The sequence below is a fragment of the Ictalurus furcatus genome, chromosome 27 (genome assembly GCF_023375685.1).
Source record: "Ictalurus furcatus strain D&B chromosome 27, Billie_1.0, whole genome shotgun sequence".
Taxonomy (NCBI): domain Eukaryota; kingdom Metazoa; phylum Chordata; class Actinopteri; order Siluriformes; family Ictaluridae; genus Ictalurus; species Ictalurus furcatus.
The window spans coordinates 863,930-885,354 of NC_071281.1; the positions used below are offsets into that span (position 1 = coordinate 863,930).

The 21,425-nt window shown below is 42.6% G+C and overlaps 2 protein-coding genes across 4 annotated transcripts; both read left to right on the top strand.

Moving 5' to 3' along the window:
* The first annotated feature begins 19 nt into the window (after nt 1–19).
* Nucleotides 20–15,103, top strand: rpgrb (retinitis pigmentosa GTPase regulator b). 3 transcript variants are annotated; one of them, XM_053616436.1, is made up of 14 exons: nt 20–115; nt 1,532–1,657; nt 1,802–1,894; nt 2,825–2,887; nt 3,942–4,100; nt 4,310–4,459; nt 5,207–5,365; nt 5,662–5,817; nt 8,619–8,743; nt 8,833–9,012; nt 10,054–10,216; nt 10,303–10,409; nt 10,603–10,662; nt 11,617–15,103. In XM_053616436.1, exons 1-14 carry the CDS (start codon nt 85–87, stop codon nt 14,764–14,766), a joined length of 4,722 nt encoding a protein of 1,573 aa, XP_053472411.1. In that variant the 5' UTR covers nt 20–84; the 3' UTR covers nt 14,767–15,103. The 3 variants fall into 3 exon arrangements, with proteins under 3 accessions (XP_053472411.1, XP_053472412.1, XP_053472413.1); XM_053616437.1 differs by having other exon boundaries at nt 10,057–10,216; XM_053616438.1 differs by lacking the exons at nt 20–115; nt 1,532–1,657; nt 1,802–1,894; ... (3 more) ...; nt 5,207–5,365; nt 5,662–5,817 and adding an exon at nt 8,240–8,393.
* Nucleotides 15,104–15,356: 253 nt separating this feature from the next.
* Nucleotides 15,357–20,042, top strand: LOC128602564 (46 kDa FK506-binding nuclear protein-like). Its single transcript, XM_053616443.1, has 5 exons — nt 15,357–15,399; nt 15,679–15,873; nt 17,826–17,883; nt 18,834–18,937; nt 19,312–20,042. Exons 1-5 carry the CDS (start codon nt 15,379–15,381, stop codon nt 19,492–19,494), a joined length of 561 nt encoding a protein of 186 aa, XP_053472418.1. The 5' UTR covers nt 15,357–15,378; the 3' UTR covers nt 19,495–20,042.
* Nucleotides 20,043–21,425: the final 1,383 nt, after the last annotated feature.

Consider the following 21,425-nt stretch of genomic DNA (forward strand, 5'->3'; position numbering starts at 1 on the left):
ACAGGAAATGACGTATACAGGCTTTTGTGAACCGGAAGTGAATTTTAATTTGCGCAACAGTGTAATAAGCTGATTACTGTAGAGATGGCTGGAGACACAGAGGATGAGATACCTGGTAGGTTTGCTTTAATATCGTTACAAATTAACTTGTTTTTTTGTTTTGTTTTGTTTTAGTGTTATTATTACATTACAGTTTCAGAATATCCAGCTAGCAACAGCAAAGTCCCAAAGCTATAAGTCTCTCCATTTTGTATTGGCAGAGTAACGTTAGATAACAAGAATAAGAATTTAGGTAAGAAGAGAATCTAATGGAAGAGGATAGAGAATAAAACGCAAATTATATTGCGAAAACACACATTATAATAACCCGTCCGTTCCAATGCTGTTATTTCAAGCAGATGAAAAGTAGCTTCTATGCGTTGCTAGACAACCTAGCCACGCCCCCTTCCCAATATCTATCTCTCTCTCTCTCTCATTGTTTTTAACGTAAAATATGTCAACTTAAAAAATTGTATTAAGGCCTTTCCTAGTAAAACTAAATTTTACGTATTGCATTTATATTTATTTTGTATAGATCAATAAAATACTGCTTAAAATACTGAACTTTTACACTGGAATAAAGTCGGTTTGAAGTTCGATATTCGCAGATAAGCGGAAATTAAGGGACCGTCTCTAAAGTTACATGCGACATTGTTAAACACGTTTCTAACTTCAATAGCATTTGAAGGGAATGACTTACATATAACCAACTGTACACTGTTCATCTAGGTGTCAGCTATAATGCACACCTCGTAGATTTTTCATATTTAAAAAAAATCAAGTCTTTGAAAAAAGTCAGGTGTCCACAAACTTTTGGCCATATCGTGTACATTTGTAGTACAGCATGCCATAATGGGAATGCACTACTGGTAATACAACTGTTTGTTTACTGCGTTACTTATGGCAGAGGTTCCCAAACTTTTCCAGGGCAAGGCCCCCCCAAATGGCATTAACATTTGACCGAGGCCCCCCTTTTGCAAGATATCTTTAAAACACATTAAAAATACAGACTTCTGAATAGATCCCCCTTTTTTATTATTAATAATTACATCTTGCATCTTTACATTACATTACATTAGGAATTGATTGTGTGTGTGTGTGTGTGTGTGGTTGTCTGAGAGTGAGAAAGAGAAAATCATGTATTTATTTATTTTTCACACCAAATTGTTGAGGCCCCCCGGGCGCCCCCTGGCGGCCCCCACTTTGAAAACCACTGACTGATGGTATGTTTTTAGTGATTTAAACTTGAGGAATAGATACGTATCATAATTTCAGATAAAGGTCATTTTAGTGCATTTCTAATATACTAAACGTGGATTTGTAATAATTATAAAATGTATTTTCATTTCAATCGATGTACATCATTAAAAGACATGTACTATAGTATAATTCGAGCATTCCAAAGATTCAGAGTAAAAGAGAGAACTTCACTTAAGCCTGATATGGTTTGCTAGAGAAATGACTTTTTTTTTTTTTCTTGTTTTTGTGGCAGAAACGGGAGCTGTGTTCACTTTTGGCAAGAGTAAATTTGCAGACAATGTTCCCAGCAAGTTCTGGTTGAAGAACGACGTCCCTTTAAAGCTAGCATGTGGAGATGAACACACTGCACTAATTACAGGTATGATTAACATGCTGGGAATCTATTGTGCTGTTAATGGTGGTTTTCTTTCTTTCTTTTAATTGCCATTTATTATATAGGAAGTCCATTGTGTTCCATCCAGTGTCACTCTCTATTAATCTGTGTTTTCCTATCCTGATGTAGCGATTGGAAAGTTGTTCATGTTTGGCAGTAATAACTGGGGACAGCTCGGCCTGGGTGAAAAGATCAGTGTGAATAAACCTACTTGTGTTAAAGGTAACTTGCACTCCTTTCCTCTAGCATGTGGAGACAAAACAGTCTGTGTCTGCCAAATGCATTATCACCCACCCACACAATCCAGGCGATGAAGCTGATAACATGCAGTTGTGATTATATCTTGAGAACCTACTCACTTGCTTCTGGTCTCACATGGATACTCAAAAGATTCGTATTTCACAAAAACTATTCATACATAACACTCACCTTTCAATGGATAATCTCACCTGGATACTGTAGATTTGTGCCTAAGAACTAGAGGTTGACCAATAGTGGCTTTTACCGATGACTACGATGGGCGGTACCTGCTGATAACCGATTAATCAACCGAGAGTTGTTTTAAATTGATTCTGAATGAAAACACTCAGAGAGAAATATTGCTATTTTTGTAACTTCATTACAGAAATAAACAGTACTGACTGTACCATGAACGTGAGCTGTACTTTTTTAATAAAATAAATATAAATGTATATGAACTATTAATAAATATTAAAGTAAATAAAAGATACACACCCAGACTGAACCAAAAAGTAAGACTCCAAATAACAAATACAAATAGAATGAAATGACTAATAAACAAATGAATAAAAAACACTTCAAATAACACAACAAAATGTGTCGGTGATCATTTTATTGTACCTCTAGAGGCCGCTCTCATACTGCGTAATGACAGCGGACCCTTCTAATCTCAATCTGAAGTCCTCCATGTTCATTTTAAATCTGAGAGCACTGCTGATTTTGATGTGCTCTGAGTAGGGTTTCAGTCCATCTGAACAGGGGCAGCATATCTCTAAATCCTCTCTTCAGCGTTCTGGCAACTCACGTGCACAGTCGTCGTCGTTGTTTTGTTTTTGTTTTTTGTTTCTTTCTCTCAGAATGGTTTTAATGTGCCTATTGAAACTAACATGAAACCGTATCTTTTTTTTCAAGCCTTGAAATCTGAAAAAGTCCAGCTCGTCGCGTGTGGAAGAACTCATACGCTTGTTTACACGTGTAAGTATTGTACACTTCATCCAGTTCAGGACATCAGTAAAGGAGCACATGTTTGTATTGATAAGGCCAAAAAGAAAACCCCACTGTGTGAGCGCAGGGTCTGCAGGCTGAAACACCTTGTTGATGGGAGAGACCGGAGGAGAATGAGCAGACTGGTCTGAGCTGATGTGAATTCTGTAGTAACTCATATAATCACTCTGTACATCCGTGGTGAGCAGAAAAGCATCTCAGCATGCACAACACATCAACCCTTGAGGTGGATGGACTTCAACAGCAGAAGACCACATCGGGTTCCTCTCCCGTCAGCCAAGAACAGTTATCCGAAGCTCTCATGGGCACAGACTCACCCAAACAGTTTGAGCCCATGATAGCCTCTGATTCCTGTTCTTGATTGACAGGAGTCAAACCCAGCATGGTTTTTTGCTCTTCTTCTACCTCAAAGCATGTTGAGATGCTTTTCTGCTCACCACGGCTATAAAGAGTGATTATATGAGTTACTGTATCCTTCCTGGCAGTTCAATCTGGCCATTTTCCTCTGACAAGGTGTTTCCACCCACAGAACCGTCTCTCACTCAGTGTTTTTGGTTATTCGCACCATGCTGTGTAAAATCTAGAGATTGTTCTGTGAAAATCCCAGGAGATCAGCAGGTTCTGAAATACTCGAACCAGCCCGTATGGCACCAACAACCACGCCACGGATAAAGTCCAGGAGATCACACTTTTTCCCCCTCATTCTGATGTTTAATTAATTGAAGCACTTGACCTGTATCTGCATGATTTTACGCATTGTGCTGCCGCCACATGATTGGCTGATCGTATAACTGCATAAATGAGAAGTTGCTTAGGGGTTCCTATTAAAGTGGATGCTGAGTGTATATGGGTCAGATCCTATGTACATTTAAACAGGCAGGACAGAAAAATCTTTTTTTTTTTGTGTCACAATATCAAGGCCCACCATGTAAATGCAGCCTTTGTAAACAGATTGCCAAAAACCCTCCACATGTAGTATTATTTCAGCCAGAGGGTGTGAGAGTACCCTGCTTTGTGTCTGCAGCATGCGGTAACCTGTACGCAGCAGGTGGGAATAACGAAGGCCAGCTCGGTCTTGGAGACTTTGTGGAAAGAACGTCGTTCCAGCTGGTGGAGTTCTTCACCAAACGCGGACCAATCAAGATGCTCGCAGCTGGTTCCAACACGTCGGCTGCGATCCTGCGTAAGAAAGTCGACTCCCGAAGTCTCCTGACTCGTGTCGTTTATAACCCAGAATACTGAAGTGCGGGGAAATCAAAGCTGTGACCACATGCATCTTAAATAAGTGTATTTCCAATATAAAGTGATACTCCAGTTATTTTATATTCGATTCATTTAAAGCTTGTGAAATTCCTTCTTCAGTTTATCGAGTTCGGTTCTGTCTGCTTCTAGAAGACGGGAAGCTGTATGTGTGGGGTGATAACTCGGAAGGGCAGATCGGTTTGGGAAAGGAGGAAGGGACTCCCACGCCACGTGAACTTTATGTAGGGAGACGGGTGACGTGGATTTCCTGTGGTTACTATCACTCTGCTTTCGTAACAGGTAAACTCACCTTAGTGTACTTGATGATGACTAATAAAAATGGATTTACATTTATTATATGCTTGATGCTTATAGAGATGCAGCAGTCAGTCTCCAGCAGTCTTGAACTATTATTTATTAAAAATTATACCACAGTGCTGCTGAATTCTCGACTCTAACTGGTCAGAAGGCATTGATTAATTTCCTGCGACAGCAGCTCTAACAGTAGTTCTAGCTGTGAGTCAAATCACCAGTTGCTCATTCTAATATATTCTCGTTTCTATAGTAACGGCTCATTCACAGGGGCTCGCTGGATGTGTCACATAATTCAGAACTAATGAATTATGCATAAAAAATGTGTTGTAAGTTTTCTGTAAGGAGATATTTATTTATTTAGCATTTATCGAAGCAGTCTCCACATCAGCACTGTGTAACGGTCGCCACAGGAGCACGCTCAGGACCATTTGAAATGTTGAAAAGTATTACACACGGCAGAGTTTCTCATTCATTTAAAAAAAAAAGTGTAATTGTCAGTAAATTGCTGTGGGAACAATTCCCTAATCACCCAGTCACTGAATATTTTTCTATAAGCACACTGTGTTTTATTTCTTACTTATTTCTTACTCATGATCCATTACCACTAACATCATTTCACCGGCCTTCGGTGGCTTATGATGCGGAACATAATGCATCATTAACTCGAAAGAATGAAATGTACAGGTCATACTGCAGCTCGTTGCTAAGTAACAGATGTATTGTGCGTTCCAGAGGATGGGGCGTTATTCACCTTTGGAGAGAGAGACAGTGGGAAGCTGGGACTGTCCACAACACGGGTGCTCAATCACAGAGTGCCTCAGCAAGTAGAGGGCATCTGTGAGCGTGTGCTGCAGGTGGCGTGCGGTGGAGGCCACACGCTGGCGCTCACAGGTACTACAACTGTACTGACGCAAAACCTGTCACTGTGACCAAATGACAATTGCAAGCAGCACTTTTTCTAGAGTTGTGCCTTAAACGTGCTTGATTTAGAGATGTAGCGTGTGTAATCATCCCGAACAGACGGTACACAGATGTAACACTGGTACCTGGAAACCACTGCTGTATTTTAGTGAACGTCAGCCGTTAATAAGCACCTGTCTGACTCACTTTCCGTGTACCGTTATTCATTGTGTTCTGTGCTTCTTTGCTGGTCCCTGATGTGTTTGTGTGTTTGCGATTGGACTCAGAGAAACACCTGTATTCCTTTGGCCTGGGACAGTTCGGCCAGCTGGGTCATGGCACCTTCGTCTTTGAGTCCAGTTTGCCGAGAGTGGTGGAACATTTCCGCAAGGGAAGAGTAAAGCACATAGCGTGCGGAGAAAATCACAGTGCCGTTCTCACAGGTACTGCGAAGACTCTGTCATCACACCAACGTACTGTATAACCTCTGCTTGTCTCTAAGCCATGTTCTGCTACGTACTGTATATGCTACACATATTAGTATTTAGCAATTCTTTTAATTTAGTTTTGCCTTTAGTATTTTTGTGTGTTTTTACCTTTTTTTTTTGTTTGTTTTTTTTTTTTTTACAATTTTCTTTTACAACTTATGTCCACAGTGGTGTTGAATTCTTTAATTTGATTGGTTAGAAGGTGTTGATTTTTTTTTATTTATTTATTTTTATAACAGCAGCTCTGACAGTAATGCTGGCTGTATAAACATGTTTATATTAATGCATTCATTCCAATATGTTATTGTTTCTATAGTAACAACTTACACAGACTTACCGCGTCAAAGACTTATAAGACTTTAGTAGCGTCTCTCAGGAGTGTGTATATTTTAACCCTTAGTGGGGCTCTTATATTTACCACATGTGGGAAAGGGCAGAGGAGAGTGAGGAGGGGGTGAGTGCTGGCGGGGGGGTGGGGGGGGGTCTTTCTTGGAGGTGGCAGTGCTGTGGTCAGGTGAGGGCCAAGCGTGGAAGAACAGGCTTCTCCCAGAGTCCGTACCTTCGTGAGATTCTGCATTGCCGTGGTGGACCACCGCTCGATGTTGCATCTGGAGCGAGAAGTCCCGCAAAGAGAGAAAACACTGGGTTTTACAGGCATTGGTATCTTTAGCTTTTGCCATCCAATGGGGCATGATCCATGACCAGGGTGAAATGTCAGCCCAAGAGGTAGTACTTCAGCTCCTCACTGGCCCACTTTATGGTCAGGATTTTCATTCCATGGCGGCATAGCTCCGCTCTGTGGGTGTCAGACCCAGGCCCAACTCTGAAGCGTCCACGTGCATGGTGAAAGGGCAACCAAAGTCCGAGTTTCTTAGTACTGGTGAGCTTGTGAGCACTTGCTTTAGTGTCTGGAATGCTTGCTCTGATGCTTTGGTCCGAATATTCTGTAATACCCCACCAACCCCAAGAAGGCACATGTCTGTCACTTGGACGTGGGTCGTGGGTATTCTTTGACTGCCTTGATTTTCTTTTCCTGAGGTTTCAACAGCCCTCAGATGCGGTAGCCCAGGTACTGTGCCTCTGTCAGCCCCATATGGCACTTTAGTGGGTTCGCCATTAGTCCCACACTTCAGAGTTTGCTTAAGACTTCCTGCAGATGGAATAAGTGGTTCGACCATGTGTGTGAGTGGATTATGGATTAGTGGATTATGACATCATCCACGTATGCTGCTTCGAATTGTCATTGCCGCATTGAATCTATGCAACGTCTGAGGTGCTCCGTGGAGCCCGAAAGGGAGACCCCGGTACTGTCAGTGGCCACTGCTGTATGTGCTGAATGTGGTTTTGGGCTTTGCTTCTGGGGTTCTTGGCTCTCCCCAGACGCTCCATGAAGTCGTCCGCTCAGGAAAGGGGGTAGCTTTCAAACTCCAATACTGCAGTTTTTGGAGGTCATTGCAGACCCTTAGGCATCCGTCTGGCTTTGGGAACCACTACGATGGGGTCGGAGCAGGGGTTGGCAGACTCTTCAATAATTCCATCCCGTAGTATCTTAGGCAACTTCGTCGTCAGTAGCCTGGCGGCAGGCCTCTGGGACTGTGTATGGCCTCTGCCGAATCACCACTCCAGGTGGGGTCTTGATGTCATGTTGTATCAGCTGTGTGCCCAAGCTCCTTTGAGAACTCGTCTGCAAACTGGTCCACTAGTTCCCCCAATTCTTTGCCTCTGTGAGGGTTATTCTTCCCAGGCCTCTTTTGCCAGATCTAACAGTCCCCTTGTCGTCTTTCCAAACAGAAGTTCAAAAGGGGTGAACCCAGTGTAGGCTTGTGGCGTTTTGTATACTAAGGAAAGGACATAGGGCAGGAGGAGGTCCCAGGTCCTCTCGTCCTCATCTACCACCTGACGCAGCATTCTCTTCGATGTCTGGTTGAATCTTTTGACAAGGCCATCTGTCTGTACGTGGTAGACGGACATCCTGATTTGCCTCACCTGCAACAGCCAACAGAGATCAGACATTAACTTTGAAACAAAGTGTATATACATGATAATATACTCATGTCCCTTGGACAGTTTTGACGGTGGCCCCGCAAGGTCCATTCTTACCCTTTCAAAGGGCCGATGATGGAGAGTGGGATGAGGGGGGCAGGTACAGGCATCTTAGGGGAGGTGCGCTGACATTGGGGCAGGAATTCCACACTTCTGCGTACGTGCCCAGCCAGTGAAAGTGGTCTTGAAGCTTCTCAATAGTGTTGCAGATCCCCAGGTGTCCTCCAAATGGGAGGGAGTGTCAGTTTTAGACCTACTGTTTTTATAAAAGGAAATACAGTATGTTACTGTTGTAATGTGTCTGTATTTTTTACAGTGTAGGGACTACCAGAAGATCGCAAGCTTGTCCACGCCACTCGGTGTGGTAGTATAGCAGGCCATTTTTGATCAGGAAGTAGGTGGGGGGCTCCCCGCAACCCTGTGTAGGATAAGTGGCACAGAAAATTGATGGATGGATGGAAGTTCTAGGTCCTCTCATTCTCTGAGAGGTTAATTTCACTATTAGCATCTTGGAATTTTTGTAGATAAATAGTGAAATAGAAGTTTGTTTAGATTTAAAAAATAAATAAATTGGGAAATAGATGTACCTTATTTCCTTTTTAAAACCATAGTTGCTACACTATATATTCCTTAGTTGATGCTCTTTACAGTATTTGTAGGAATATAATTATGGAGTGAATAATCTTATTCTAATTGTAACGTGTTCATTTCAGAGAGCGGACTTCTCTACACGTTTGGCGATGGCCGTCACGGGAAATTGGCTCTAGGAGAGGAGTACTTTGCCAACCAGTTCAAACCAACATTGTGTCCACGATTCCTCAAATATAATGTGCAGGATGTGGGTTTCATTATCTATTCCTCTAAATCCTACAAGCTATTCGTAATACATCAAGCATGTCCACTGTACTTGTGTTTTTTTTCCCGTAGGTTACTTGTGGTGGGTGTCACATGCTAGTGTTGGCTAAACCTCGGCTCAGAAGGTCTGAAGATATGATCGTAGAGGACGATGATGTGACCGAAGACCATCTGGAGAAGTTGCTCAGGGAGGCGGAGTCTCGATGCGGTCTGAACAGAAGTCTCTCAGCCCGGGAGAGACGCAGGGAGAGGGTGACTTAATTGTAGCATATCTAATTATAATGATTATGTTGTGAATTAGTGCTAGTTAGTAGAAGCAGTTAGCATAACCTCATAGAGTTTTCCATGGGAGGGTTGAGGAGTAGTTAGAGGGTGGATGTCAGATTTGAACCCAGACCGAAATATTATATGACCGTTCCAATGCTTATTTATGGATGGTTAAAATAACACATATACAGAGCAGATGATAATGATAATATACGGTCCACTTTATTAGGAACACCTGCACATTCATGCAGTTATCTAATCAGCCAATCATGTGGCAGCAGTGCAATGCAAGAAATCATGTAGATACAGGTGAAGATGTTCAGGTGATGTTCACATCAAACATCAGAATGAACCGGAATCTGAGGCTATCACGAGCACTGGCTCACCCCAAAGCAGCAGGCTGGGAAAGGTCTACTCTTCAACTGTATAGTTTGGGTTAGCTGGTGCCCATGAGAGCTTCAGATTCTTGTTCTTGGCTGACAGGAGTGTAACCTGATGTAGTCTTCTGTTGTTGTAGCTCAAGCACCTCAAGGCTTGATGTTTGGTGCATGCGAAGATTATTTTCTGATCACCTCGGCTGGAAAGAGTGATTATATGAGTTACTGTATCCTTCCTGAGAACTTAAAGCACTCTGGCCATATTCCCCTGACCTCTCTCTTATCAACAAGGCATTTCCACCAACAGGTGGTTTACTGTACAGGGAGAAAAAGAAGATATAAATTTGGGGTGGAATTCTCATCAAGGTATTTTATTAAACTGTTTCAATTAGATGGCAAATATAATAAAGTATAAATATAATCAAATTAATCCTAACCAAAAATGCAATCATGCTTCTTTATGCGTAAACATTTCCAGTTCCAAGAAAATCTTTTCTAATTCCTATTCCAGTCTTCAATCACATGATCGAATTGAATTCTGGGTTGTTGTTGTTTTGGGTTTTGTTTTTTTTATGCGTCACCTGATTCCGATCCTGGGTGTCAGATAGGTGCCATCTCTATTGAACATCGTGTCTCCTCTTTTTTTCAGCAGCGCTCTCCAGAGCAGTTTGGGATGATGTTCCGGACTCTTCCACCTCTTAGTTCAGGTCACCTTAATGTGTCTCTACCTGCTTCTGGTCAGACTTTACCCTCACAACTAAACAAGAGAACCGCAAACGGCTTCCAGAGGAACGGCCTTCTCAGCCGCACCGGTAACGAACACGTTAGAAAGTACCGATTACGTTAATTAATTGCGATGTGTTTGAAAGCTGTGTGCATCATATATGTATTTTCATAGGCAAGGTCACAGAAGAACATGAAGTAGAAGGGAAGACTCCTGATGAAAACTATGAGGATAATGAAAGTGTGAAAGATTTGGGTGAAACCTCTGATTTATTAAATTTAGTGAGTACAAAAAGGAACATTTTATCTTTATATCTAAAACATTTAATACTATGGAATAATTTACAATTGGTCATAATGCACTGTGATGAATATTTCTGCCGTGCATATATATCTATGATATGATGGACATGATTATACATGATAAGTAGAGTACAGTCTCTGATTCTCATGGGGTTTTTTTCTGCTTTAAAAGACTCATGTAATGAAGATGGATCCTGGTGAGAAGACTATTACTTTATCTCCTGTTCAGAAGGTAAGCAGTGGATTGGATATATATATATATATATATAAAATACACAGTTTGGGAAATAAGTATTAAACACATGAACATTTTTTTTAAGTAAATATATTTCTAATGAGGCTATTCATATGAAATCTTCACCAGACTTTGGTATTAACTCAAGAAATCCACACATATAAAGAAATCCACACATTGAAGTCCATAAATAAAGTTATGTGTAATATATATATAATATGTAAGGAACAATGATGCTTGTTCCAGACAGATGTTCTGCATGATGCCATTAAGCAACCCCTCATCACCATACAGTGCAAAAACTCCTCATTACAGAGACACATGCACATTTGCGAGTTCAGTGGTAGAAAAACCATGGGCATTGGTCTACAGAAATGGAGAAAAGTGATCGAATCAGATGAGTCATCCTTCATCATATTCTCCACAAGTGGGCGAGTCTGTGTGTAGCACACAACAAGAGGACGATACAGACTCTGAATGCTCGACTCCTACGGCTAGCACACAAACTAGCTTATTTTCACTTGAGCTCCATTGCTGTAGATGTTTGGACAAAACAAACCCTTGTGTAAAAACAAAAAAAAAATTAGCTTTGTTATTCCTACCTTCTTTTCTAGTACTGCTGTTGTTTACACTGCCAAGGAGATGCCACTGCCAATTATTATGGGATGTGACATGGGCATACAGTTCTGTTGAGCTAGAAAATTAAATTTTATATCAGTATAATTAAGCTGTAGTTAAGGCTATCAATCAATCTGTCTATCTCTCTAAACATCTAACTAGCATTAGCATTAGCATGTCTTTCTCTGTTACTAACTCTATAGCATTGTGCTTTTTTTTATTGTTTATATGTTTTTCATCTTTGTGTTTATTCTGCACTCATTCTTCTTGCGCTGCACGTTCACTCAATTCTCATTCTTTCATTTTCCCTTCTGCTTCCGGGGGCTTGGATAGAAGAAGGTTAAAGCTGGGGGAAAACGCAGTAAGGAGGTGGAGCGACTTATACAAGACTCTGCACCTGATAATGGGTGGGCGGGGCTTAGTTCAAGCAAGGCCCAGCCCACCGAGTTACTAAGAAGTGTCAGTGGCAAATCACAGTTTGGGGAACATCAGCGTCCTAGCGTTCCGTACCAAAGTTCCCAGAGCTGGGACAGTGATAAAGGGAATGCTATGAAGGAAAGTAGTCTTATAAGGCATACAGTTAGGAAACATAGAGCTAAAACAGAGAGCCAGCCAAAGTCTAAGTCTAAGCCTGATTCGCAAAGGCAATTAATTGGGTTTAAGCCTAAAGCTAGAGCCCAGCCAGGTCAAGAGGATGTGTGCAAGTCTGAGGTAAAAGAACATTCAAGTAACATAAAAGGCGAGAAGGAGTCAGAGAAAGAAGTTTATGAATCAGAAGAAAAAGCGAATCATTTTAGACAAGGGGATTTAGACAAATCAGGATCCGAAAAAAGGTCCGTGAACAAAAGACATGGACAAGCCATTAAGGAAAGAAGGCAGGAGCTGCCTAGAGAGTTTTCTGCTCAAATCACAGAGGTGAAACGCATACCTGCGGAGTCTGAAAGCAAGGCAGTGAAAGTGAAAAGCAAGCCAATAGTTGTGCAAAGCAAATTACTGGACAGTACCACCGAGCATGATGTAAAAACCTGGGATGGCTGCACTAGCAGTGAACAGTATAATCAAGCACATGTACCAACCAAGAAGACCCAGTCTACCAAACCTGAGCACAACATGGACTCACAAAAGAAAACTAAGGGGCTTGTGCTGGATTTGAAAGCAGCAGCCAGTGCAACAGACGGCATAAGTTCACAATCGGAGCACACACTGCCTAGCTCTCTCATGGAGGTGTCATCACTAACAGAGGACTTGCCAATTGAGAGTCCTGTGCGTCTTCTGAAAAAGGGAGCCTCCAGCCAGTTCCTGTCCCAAGCAGCATCTATCAACTCCTCACAATCTAGTGGGCAGAGTCCAAACACCCTGGACAAAGAGACTCTTTCAAATGCTGCCTCTATCAGTGAGAATCCAGAGAAGAATGTAAGCAAAAGGACGGCGGTTACCATTAATGTAATGCCTGTACTTGCAGCTTCAGATGAGGAACCTAAGAAGAGCATGTCTCGGTATCAGCCTGAGGAGAGAGTTGAAGATAAAGGAGGAGAGAGTGCGAGGGACGAGATCGGTCAGTTATCACAGGAAGAAGAAGAGGACAATGAGAGTGGAGGACTGACAGACAGTGAGAGACTGGCGAAAGGAAGGGACAAGAGCAGCAGTGTGGAATATGGCAAAGAAGGAAGTAAAAGTGTTGGGCAGGTAACAAATGATGATGGACAAGCACAAGATGAGACAAATTGGAGCATGTCGAGTGAAGGAGAGGAGACCGAAGGAGAGGAGAAAGAGGAAAAAAGTAAAACCGAGTCAGAGCAAGGAAAGGATTGTGAGACAGAGCCTGAGGAAGAAACAAGCAGCCATGTTTTGGAGGAAAGAGTGGATGAAGAACTAAGTGAGGCTCAGAATGTGGAGCAAGAAGAGGAAGAAAGCAGAATGAGCTATGGGGAGGAAGAGAGCAGGAAAGAATCGGGTAGAGAGATAGAGAGCCGGGGCAGTGAGACCGAAGAGGAGGAAGGTGAGGAAGAGAGTAAAAGTTCTAAATCTGAAAGTGTTAGTGCAGCTAAGGAGGAACATGGTGAGGGGGACGAGAGTGAAGAGGAAGAAGAAGAGAATAGTTCTGAAGAGGAGAAGGGGTTTATAGGGAAAGAGAAAAATGAGGGAGAGGATGAAGAGGAAAGTGGAAATGAAAGTGAGGCAGAGGGGGACACGGTAGAGGGTGGGAGTGAGAAAGACCAACAGGAGAGTGGGACAGAAGAGCAGGAAAGTGAAGAAGGAGAGAAAGAGAGTGAAAAAGAAGAGGAGAGTGAAACAGGAAAGGAAGAGCGTGAGGAAGAGAGTGAGGCGGAGAGTAAAGCAGGAAAGAATGAGATTGAGGAAGAGAGTGAAGTTGGAAAGGAGGAGAGTGAGGAAGAAGAGGAGGAGAGTGAAGTTGGTAAGGAAGAAGAGGAGGAGAGTGAAGTTGGTAAGGAAGAAGAGGAGGAGAGTGAAGTTGGAAAGGAAGAGAGTGAGGCGGAGGAGGAGGAAAGTGAGGCAGGAAAGGAAGAGAGTGAGGCAGAAGAGGAGGAGAGTGAGGCAGATGAAGAGGAGAGTGAGGCAGGAAAGGAAGAGAGTGAGGCAGAAGAAGAGGAGAGTGAGGCAGAAGAAGAGGAGAGTGAGGCAGTAAAGGAAGAGAGTGAGGCAGTAAAGGAAGAGAGTGAGGAAGAAGAAGAGGAGAGTGAGGCAGGAAAGGAAGAGAGTGAGGAAGAAGAAGAGGAGAGTGAGGCAGTAAAGGAAGAGAGTGAGGAAGAAGAAGAGGAGAGTGAGGCAGGAAAGGAAGAGAGTGAGGCAGAAGAAGAGGAGAGTGAGGCAGGAAAGGAAGAGAGTGAGGCAGAAGAAGAGGAGAGTGAGGCAGGAAAGGAAGAGAGTGAGGCAGAAGAAGAGGAGAGTGAGGCAGAAGAAGAGGAGAGTGAGGCAGAAGAAGAGGAGAGTGAGGCAGGAAAGGAAGAGAGTGAGTCAGAAGAAGAGGAGAGTGAGGCAGGAAAGGAAGAGAGTGAGGAAGAAGAGGAGGGAATGGAAAGAGAAACAGAAAATGAAGGGGAGGATAGTGAGGGAGAGGGAAAAGAGAGTGGTGATGGAGAGGAAGAAAGTGGAGAAGAAGAAGAAGGAGGTGAGGATAATGAAGCAGAGAAAGATGTAGAAGAATCCGAGCAGGAGAATGAAGATAAAGAGAACGAAGCAGGGAAGTCAGAAGAAGAGAGTGAGGAGGAAAAAGAAGAGGAGGAAGGAGGTGAGCGAGCAGGAGAGCACGAGGACGAAGAAGAAGGAGACCAAGAGGATAAAGATGAGGAGGAAAACGAACAGGAAGCGGTAGAGGAAGAAGAAAATAAGAAGAAACGAAAAGGAAATGAAAAACAATCTAAATTCCAGCACAAGAGCTCGAAGATTAAAAAACGCTCCGAGTCTCAGGAGCCTCGACAGTTCTGGGATGATGTCCTCCCTCAGTACCTCAACTTAAAATAAATCCTCCGCCTCACTCCTACCTGCTTCCACTCTCTCAGTCTGATGAATATTCTCCACACCGTTTCATTTTCCTCAGACATGCCACTCAGAAGCGTTTGTGTGTGTTCATACTGAGCTTCATTTCAGCACTTTCTCATGATGGGAATATCTCTAACGCCTTACGGATGATTGTGTACATCATCTTCAGCTGCTGGTTACTCCAGTGTACTGTATACTCATTTCTCTGCTTCCTGATTGGAGAGGACTTTACTTTATTCATGTAGTTATTCAAATTGTTACATGTAAATTAAACTACTAATGTTCAGTTTTATTAATTATTCGACATCTTTTGAATGTCCCTCTTTGGTTAGTCTGTGCTGATCTTTATTCACATTCTTGCATACTAATCATTTGCTTTATTTGTTGAGAATCTACTGTATATCCACGGGGGGGGGTGTATCATGGTAACACTGCGATATTTTAAACAATGGAAATAATGAATAAATGCACTGAGAATGTGGGTGAGAGATGTGTATATATATTTTATATATATATATATATATATATATGTGTATGTTTACCACGACGTTCTAAAACTCCCGAATGTTCAGAAATGCGGAGTGAGGAAGTGGAATGAGGGGATTGCAATTTGAGGTGAGAATTTTCAACCCGTAGCAGTAAGCGTAGACCCTCATTCTCTGTCCCCTCGTGTGTTGTTTTTCTGTGTGAGGTGTGTGTGTGTGTGAGAGAGAAAAGGTGAGCTCTCTGTCATATATCGTGTGTTCTGTAACGCTCCACGACATGCTAGAACATTTCCCAACGTCCCTCGCGTCCTTGCTTTGACCCCCGCCACTACTTTTCAACAATGTACCCGTTTATCGCAGTGCTTTAATCCGTAGTGTCTCGATCGTCTTCCTGTTCGGTCCTCTGCAGATCCACGACCACAAGGCCATAGAGTTCAGTGATGATGAGACAACTGGAGAGGAGGAGCAGACCGAAGATGAAGAGGACGATGATGACGATGATTTAGAAGAGGAGCACGATGACAAGAAGGAGCAAGAAGAAAACAAAGAGCCAGTGGAAAAAACAAAGCAGCAAGAGATCACTGTAATCCAGCCAATACCTCAGGTGATCTGAACCCTTAAGTATAACCTACAGCGGATATAAAAAAGTTTACACACCCCAGTTAAAATGGCAGGTTTCTGTGATGTGTAAAAAAAAAAACAAAAAAAACAATGAATCCGACATAAACCATGTCTGAACCTTTTGTACCTTTATTGTCAAATTATAACCTTAATTAAAGTGAGAAACTATAAGAATAACCCGCTTGCATAAGTCTGCACGCCCTTTTATAATGGAGAATGTGGCCGTGTTCGGAATCAACCAATCAGGTTCGATCTCGTGTTAAATAGTAATTAGTGTACACCTGCCATCAATTAAAGTGACTCATTACACCCAAATAAAGTCCTGTAGGATTTTCCTGACATCTTCTTGGCGACATCCAACTGGAAAAGCCCTGGGTCACAAAGAGCTTACAAAGCAGGTACGGGATCTCACCGTTGAGAAATATCAATCGGGAGAGGGTTACAAAAAAATTCCAAGGCATTGGACAGACCACGGAACTCTGTAAAGATAACCATCAACGAGTGGAGAAAATATGTGACGGACAGTAACACGACTAAGACCAGGATTCTGTAAAAGTGATCGTTCTCTAAAACGGATGAGAAGATCGGGAGGAAGCTGGTCCGGGAGGCTGCCGAGAGGCCGACAGCAACATTCAAAGAACTGCAGCAATTTCTGACGAGTGCTGCTTACAACCATCTCTGTGACAGCAAGCTCCAGAATTCTTCATATCACCGGGTTAAGGGGTAGGATGGCAAGACGGAAGCCTTTTTTAACCAAATAAATAAATAAATAAATAAATAAAAATACACCCAGTCCCCCGAAACCGTGTGGAGTAATGTCCAATAATCTGATGAGACCGAAGCTGAACTTTTTGGCCATAATACCAAGAGACATGTTTGGCACAATAAACCCCACTATCCCCGTGGTGAAGCACGGTGGTGGCAGCATCAGCCTCGGGGGCTGTTTTTCTTCAGCTGGGACTGGGGGACAGTGAAGAGCTCCAAATCCCAGTCAGTTTTAGTGCAAAACCTTCAGGCTTCTGTTTAAACACTTCAGAGGAGCTTCACCTTTCAGCACGACAACGAGCCGAAGCAAACCTCCAGATCGACAAAGGAACGGCTCCACCAGAACAAGTCCGAGGTTCTGGAACGGCCCCGCCAGAGTCCGGACCTAAATCCAATCATAAACCTGTGGGGTGACCTGACGAGGGCTGTGTACAGGAGACGTCCCGCCCATCTGACAGAGCTGGAACGCCTTTGTGAGGAAGAATGGCAAAACACTGCTACTGACACTGTCAAGACGTGATGAACTAATGACCTCTTACCCAAAAATGCTGAGATTCAGTCTAAAGCTGCTTCAACTACGTATTCGTTTAGGGGTGTGCACACTTATGCAGCCAGATTATTCTACTTATTAACCCTTTGTTTTTTTCCCCTAAAATGATGATTTTTTATCACTTTAATTAACAGGTTAAAATTTTACAATAAAGGTAGAAAAGGTTCTGACATGATTTATCTTGGTTTTATTTATTTTGTTTACATCACAAAAGCCTGCCATATTAACAGGGGTGTGTAGACTTTTTATCTTCACTGTAGCTTCTATATATATATTAAAAAAAAAAGTTTTTGTTTTGTCCCAAACGCAGCCCGTGCAGTAGTAGAATCCTCTGTGATCTCTGTACTGTCGGATGGCACGTACACACCTATGAAAGTGTAAACGTTTCCCTTGATTTGTAATAAGCGTAAAAATTGTGGTGGTCAGTTCCTGTTTAAATGACTCTCTTATTCAGGGTTTGGGTCATAACCTCATAACCGCTTGGAAATAGTTTAAGATACAAACACTAAATCAGTCAGTAGGTGTAATTGCACATACAGCTTTTCATATTGATATTGCACAATGAGCTTGGCATGTTCAAGTAGTTACTACATCATAATGACTGGATCTGTCGGATGCAGGTAAAGAACGCTGTAGAAGAGGCACCTGTACCTGATGGACCCGATGAACCTGACAAAGGTAAGTATCAGGATTACAGTTTCGTGTCTTATTTCTCATATTCTGTTTGGGTCAAAATGGGCTACGATGCCTGGGAATGGGTGTTGTGTGCCTGTTACCTTAAATAATGGCATACAGAAATGTCAGATGTATACTGGGTGGGGTGGAGCACAGTGGGGTAGCGGGAGCGTTGCAGGTTCGGGTTACTGTCTGTGTTGTCCATATGTGCGTGTGGATTTTCTTCAGGTTCTCTCGTTCCCTCCCACCTCCCAAAATCATGCTCGTAGGTGGACTGGCTACTTGAAATTGCCCCTAGGTGTGAAGGAGTGTGTGAATGTGTGTGTGCCCTGTAGTAGACTGGCATCCCATCCAGGAGATATTACCTCCTCCAGATACACTGCTTTATACACTGGTTTCACCTCCTACAGGTTTAGAAGCAATTTTCTTGCATAACTTTTGTCTGTCCTGTTTTCTCTGATATATTTTTGTAATGCACAGCTATTCTTTTTTTCTCTCTACCTCTTATCAAGGCTGTCTGGGTTTTATCTTCAGACAGCAGTGTACCTAGGAGCAATAATCTTGCATAACTTTTGTCTGAACTGTCCTGTTTCTCTGAAATCTCTTTGTAATATGCAGCAATTCCTTTTTTTTTTTTTTCTTTTTTCTCTACCTCGCACCAAGGCTGTCTGGGGTTTTAACTTCAGACAGCAGTGTACCTAAGAGAACTTATGCTGTGTGTGTGTTTTTTTTTTTTTAATTATTATTTGATTCTATTTTAAAAGCAAAGGCTAATTTGATTTCATTTTAGTTTTTTTATTTTTAAAGAAAGTGGAAGATGTCTGTACTGTTCACCACTTCATATGGAAATGCGATACGTAAATAAACATTTAATTGGATTACGTTTGCTGGCCTGTATGCTTTATTTATTTCAATGGGCCAGTATTCAACACGTGTCATTTGAATGTTTATAGATTCTGAAGATAAAGACACGTCTAGTCCACTTATCGAGGAGAAGCTAAACCAGAATGAAGCCAAGCAGGAGAGACCAAAGCGCTTATTTGGATCAAACAGCAAGGTATGGGAATCAGGTTAAACTACCCGATTGTGCCACTGTTGTGTAGACAAAATATAATGTATTTTCTAAAATAACAGGACGATGATGATGATGATGATGATAAGTAATAGTTTCAAGCTCCTGAGTGGCACAATAGAAAAGCGTTTGTACTGCGAGTTCGAATCCCATTGGTGCCACAGCCATCCGTGGCCTGAGTAGCATGGATGATGTACTCTCTCCCCTGTCAATCACAGTGAAACTGGCCAATCGTGGGTGTCTGTGAGCTCATGTATGAGGAAGAGGATAGATCGCATAGAAATGTTGTAGCATCAACGGATTAAAAAAAAAAACGCATTAAAGTCTTGTTCTTTCTTGCTGCTATTTTATGCCTTCAGATCTCCCTTTTCAAGCGGAGGTCTTCCAGCAAAAGGGAGACATCAGAAGCCCCGGCGGAGGAGAGTAGCCCCGCTGAGAAAGCTTCCGGCTCAGACACTAGGGATGTAGAGCAGAGCAGCAGTATTGAAGCCTCTGACTCTCGGCCTCTCCGATCCCGCTCAGCCACCTGCACTCTACTCTGACTCCATCCAAATCCAGCAGCTTCTAGTCCTGCTCCTGAAGGATATTCCTAGACGCATTACCCAGAAGTGTTTGCTCAGATCTGGAACGAGAACCTCGTAGAGTCTATCATCTGTATATGGTAGACATCGAAGCTGGTCACGACACAATTAATAATAACAACAGCCATAACGTGCCTTGTAACGTGAACTCTACACAAACATTGACATTTCCCTCAACAGATCTGGGACGTTTTCCAAAGCACTATGGATAGCCATACGCATGTGGGGATCTGATGACCGTTTTATTGTGTTTACTGTGTTATTTGTGTCGTATGATTCGCATTTTGTGATACTGTGTGCTTCATAGTGGCGTAGCTGTGTGGGAAATATATCAGAAAATGTATTTTTTAAAAATTACAACGACTATTTATTTGTCTTGTTAATATTACCGCACGTTTGCACTTTTGACTGATTTTGAACGTTTCACTGTCTTTGTTTGTTTTTTGTTTTTTTTCTTATTCTTTGACATATTGTATGAAATGTGTAATAAGTAAAATGTATTCAGTAAATTCAGCCTGTTTTTCATTTTTATCATTTAAGCTCTGATGATTTCTGGATTTTTTCCCCCTTCTGTTTAACCTTTAACAAGCAATGCTGCATTATGCTTTTAGTCACGGACACTTACACGTAACATACTGCGTTCTTTCACCCTGGTGTTTTCTGCTGCCATTTTTACAGGCTGGTTGACTGGATCATTGGATATATAGGGCAGCAATGGGTATGTCAACTGGCGAATCACATTCAGCATGCAGACCCGGCATAGCATTTCAGCGGATCAAACCTAACTCTGGAAAAACACTGAAGCAGAACGTTTCGTTCGATGTATGAAAAAACTGGCCGCCGTTCAGTGACTCTATATTTGAAATGAGCTGTCGCTGCTTGTTCTGTCGCTGCCTGTTGTAGCCAATTTTGTAAATTATTTAGCTGAAGGCAGCTCATCAAAAAAGGAGAGAGTTTTGGCAGACTTTCATAGAATTCGATCATTTTTAAAGTCCCCAGGTCCATCCATCCATCCATCCATTTTCTATACCACTTATCCTACACAGGGTCACAGGGCAGCTGAGGTCTACCCCATGGAACACCGTGGATGGGGTGCCAACCCATCACAGGGTACAATCACACATGCACTTACACACTACGGACAGTTTAGAAAAGTCAATCAGCCTGCAATGCATGTCTTTGGACTGGTGGAGGAAGCCGGAGGAGGCCCCCGAGCACGCACACTCGCTCTGTGCACACAGGGCAAACATGCTAACCACTAATCCACCATGCCTCCCAGTCCCCAAGTCATAAATCACCGCTGACAGGTGAAGTGAATAACATTGATTATCACATTACACTGTCGAGGGGTGGGATATATTTATTAGTCAGCAAGTGAACAGTCAGTTTTCAAAGTTGATGTGTTGGAAGCAGGAAAAATGGGCAAGCGTAAGGATCTGATCGACTTTGACAAGGGTGAAATTGTGACGGCTAGACAACTGGGTCAGAGCGTCTCCAGAACGGTAGGTTTTGTAGGGTGTTCCCAGTATGCAGTGGTTAGAACCTACCAAAAGTGGTCAAGAAAGAACAACCGGTGAACTGGTGAATGGTCACGGGAGCCCAAAGCTCATTGATGTGCGTGGGGAGCGAGGTCTAGCTCCCACTGAGAAAGCTTAATGCTGGCTATGATAGAAAGCTATCGGAACACAGTGCATCAGAGCTTGCTAGCAACAGACCGGTCAGAGTGCCCATGCTGACCCCTGTCCACCGCCAAAAACACCTACGATGGGCATGCAAACATCAGAACCGGACCATGGAGCAATAATATGATGAATCGCATCTTCTTTTGCTTCATGTGGAGGCCGGGTGCATGTGTGTCACTTACCTGAGGAAGAGATGGCACCAGGATGCAC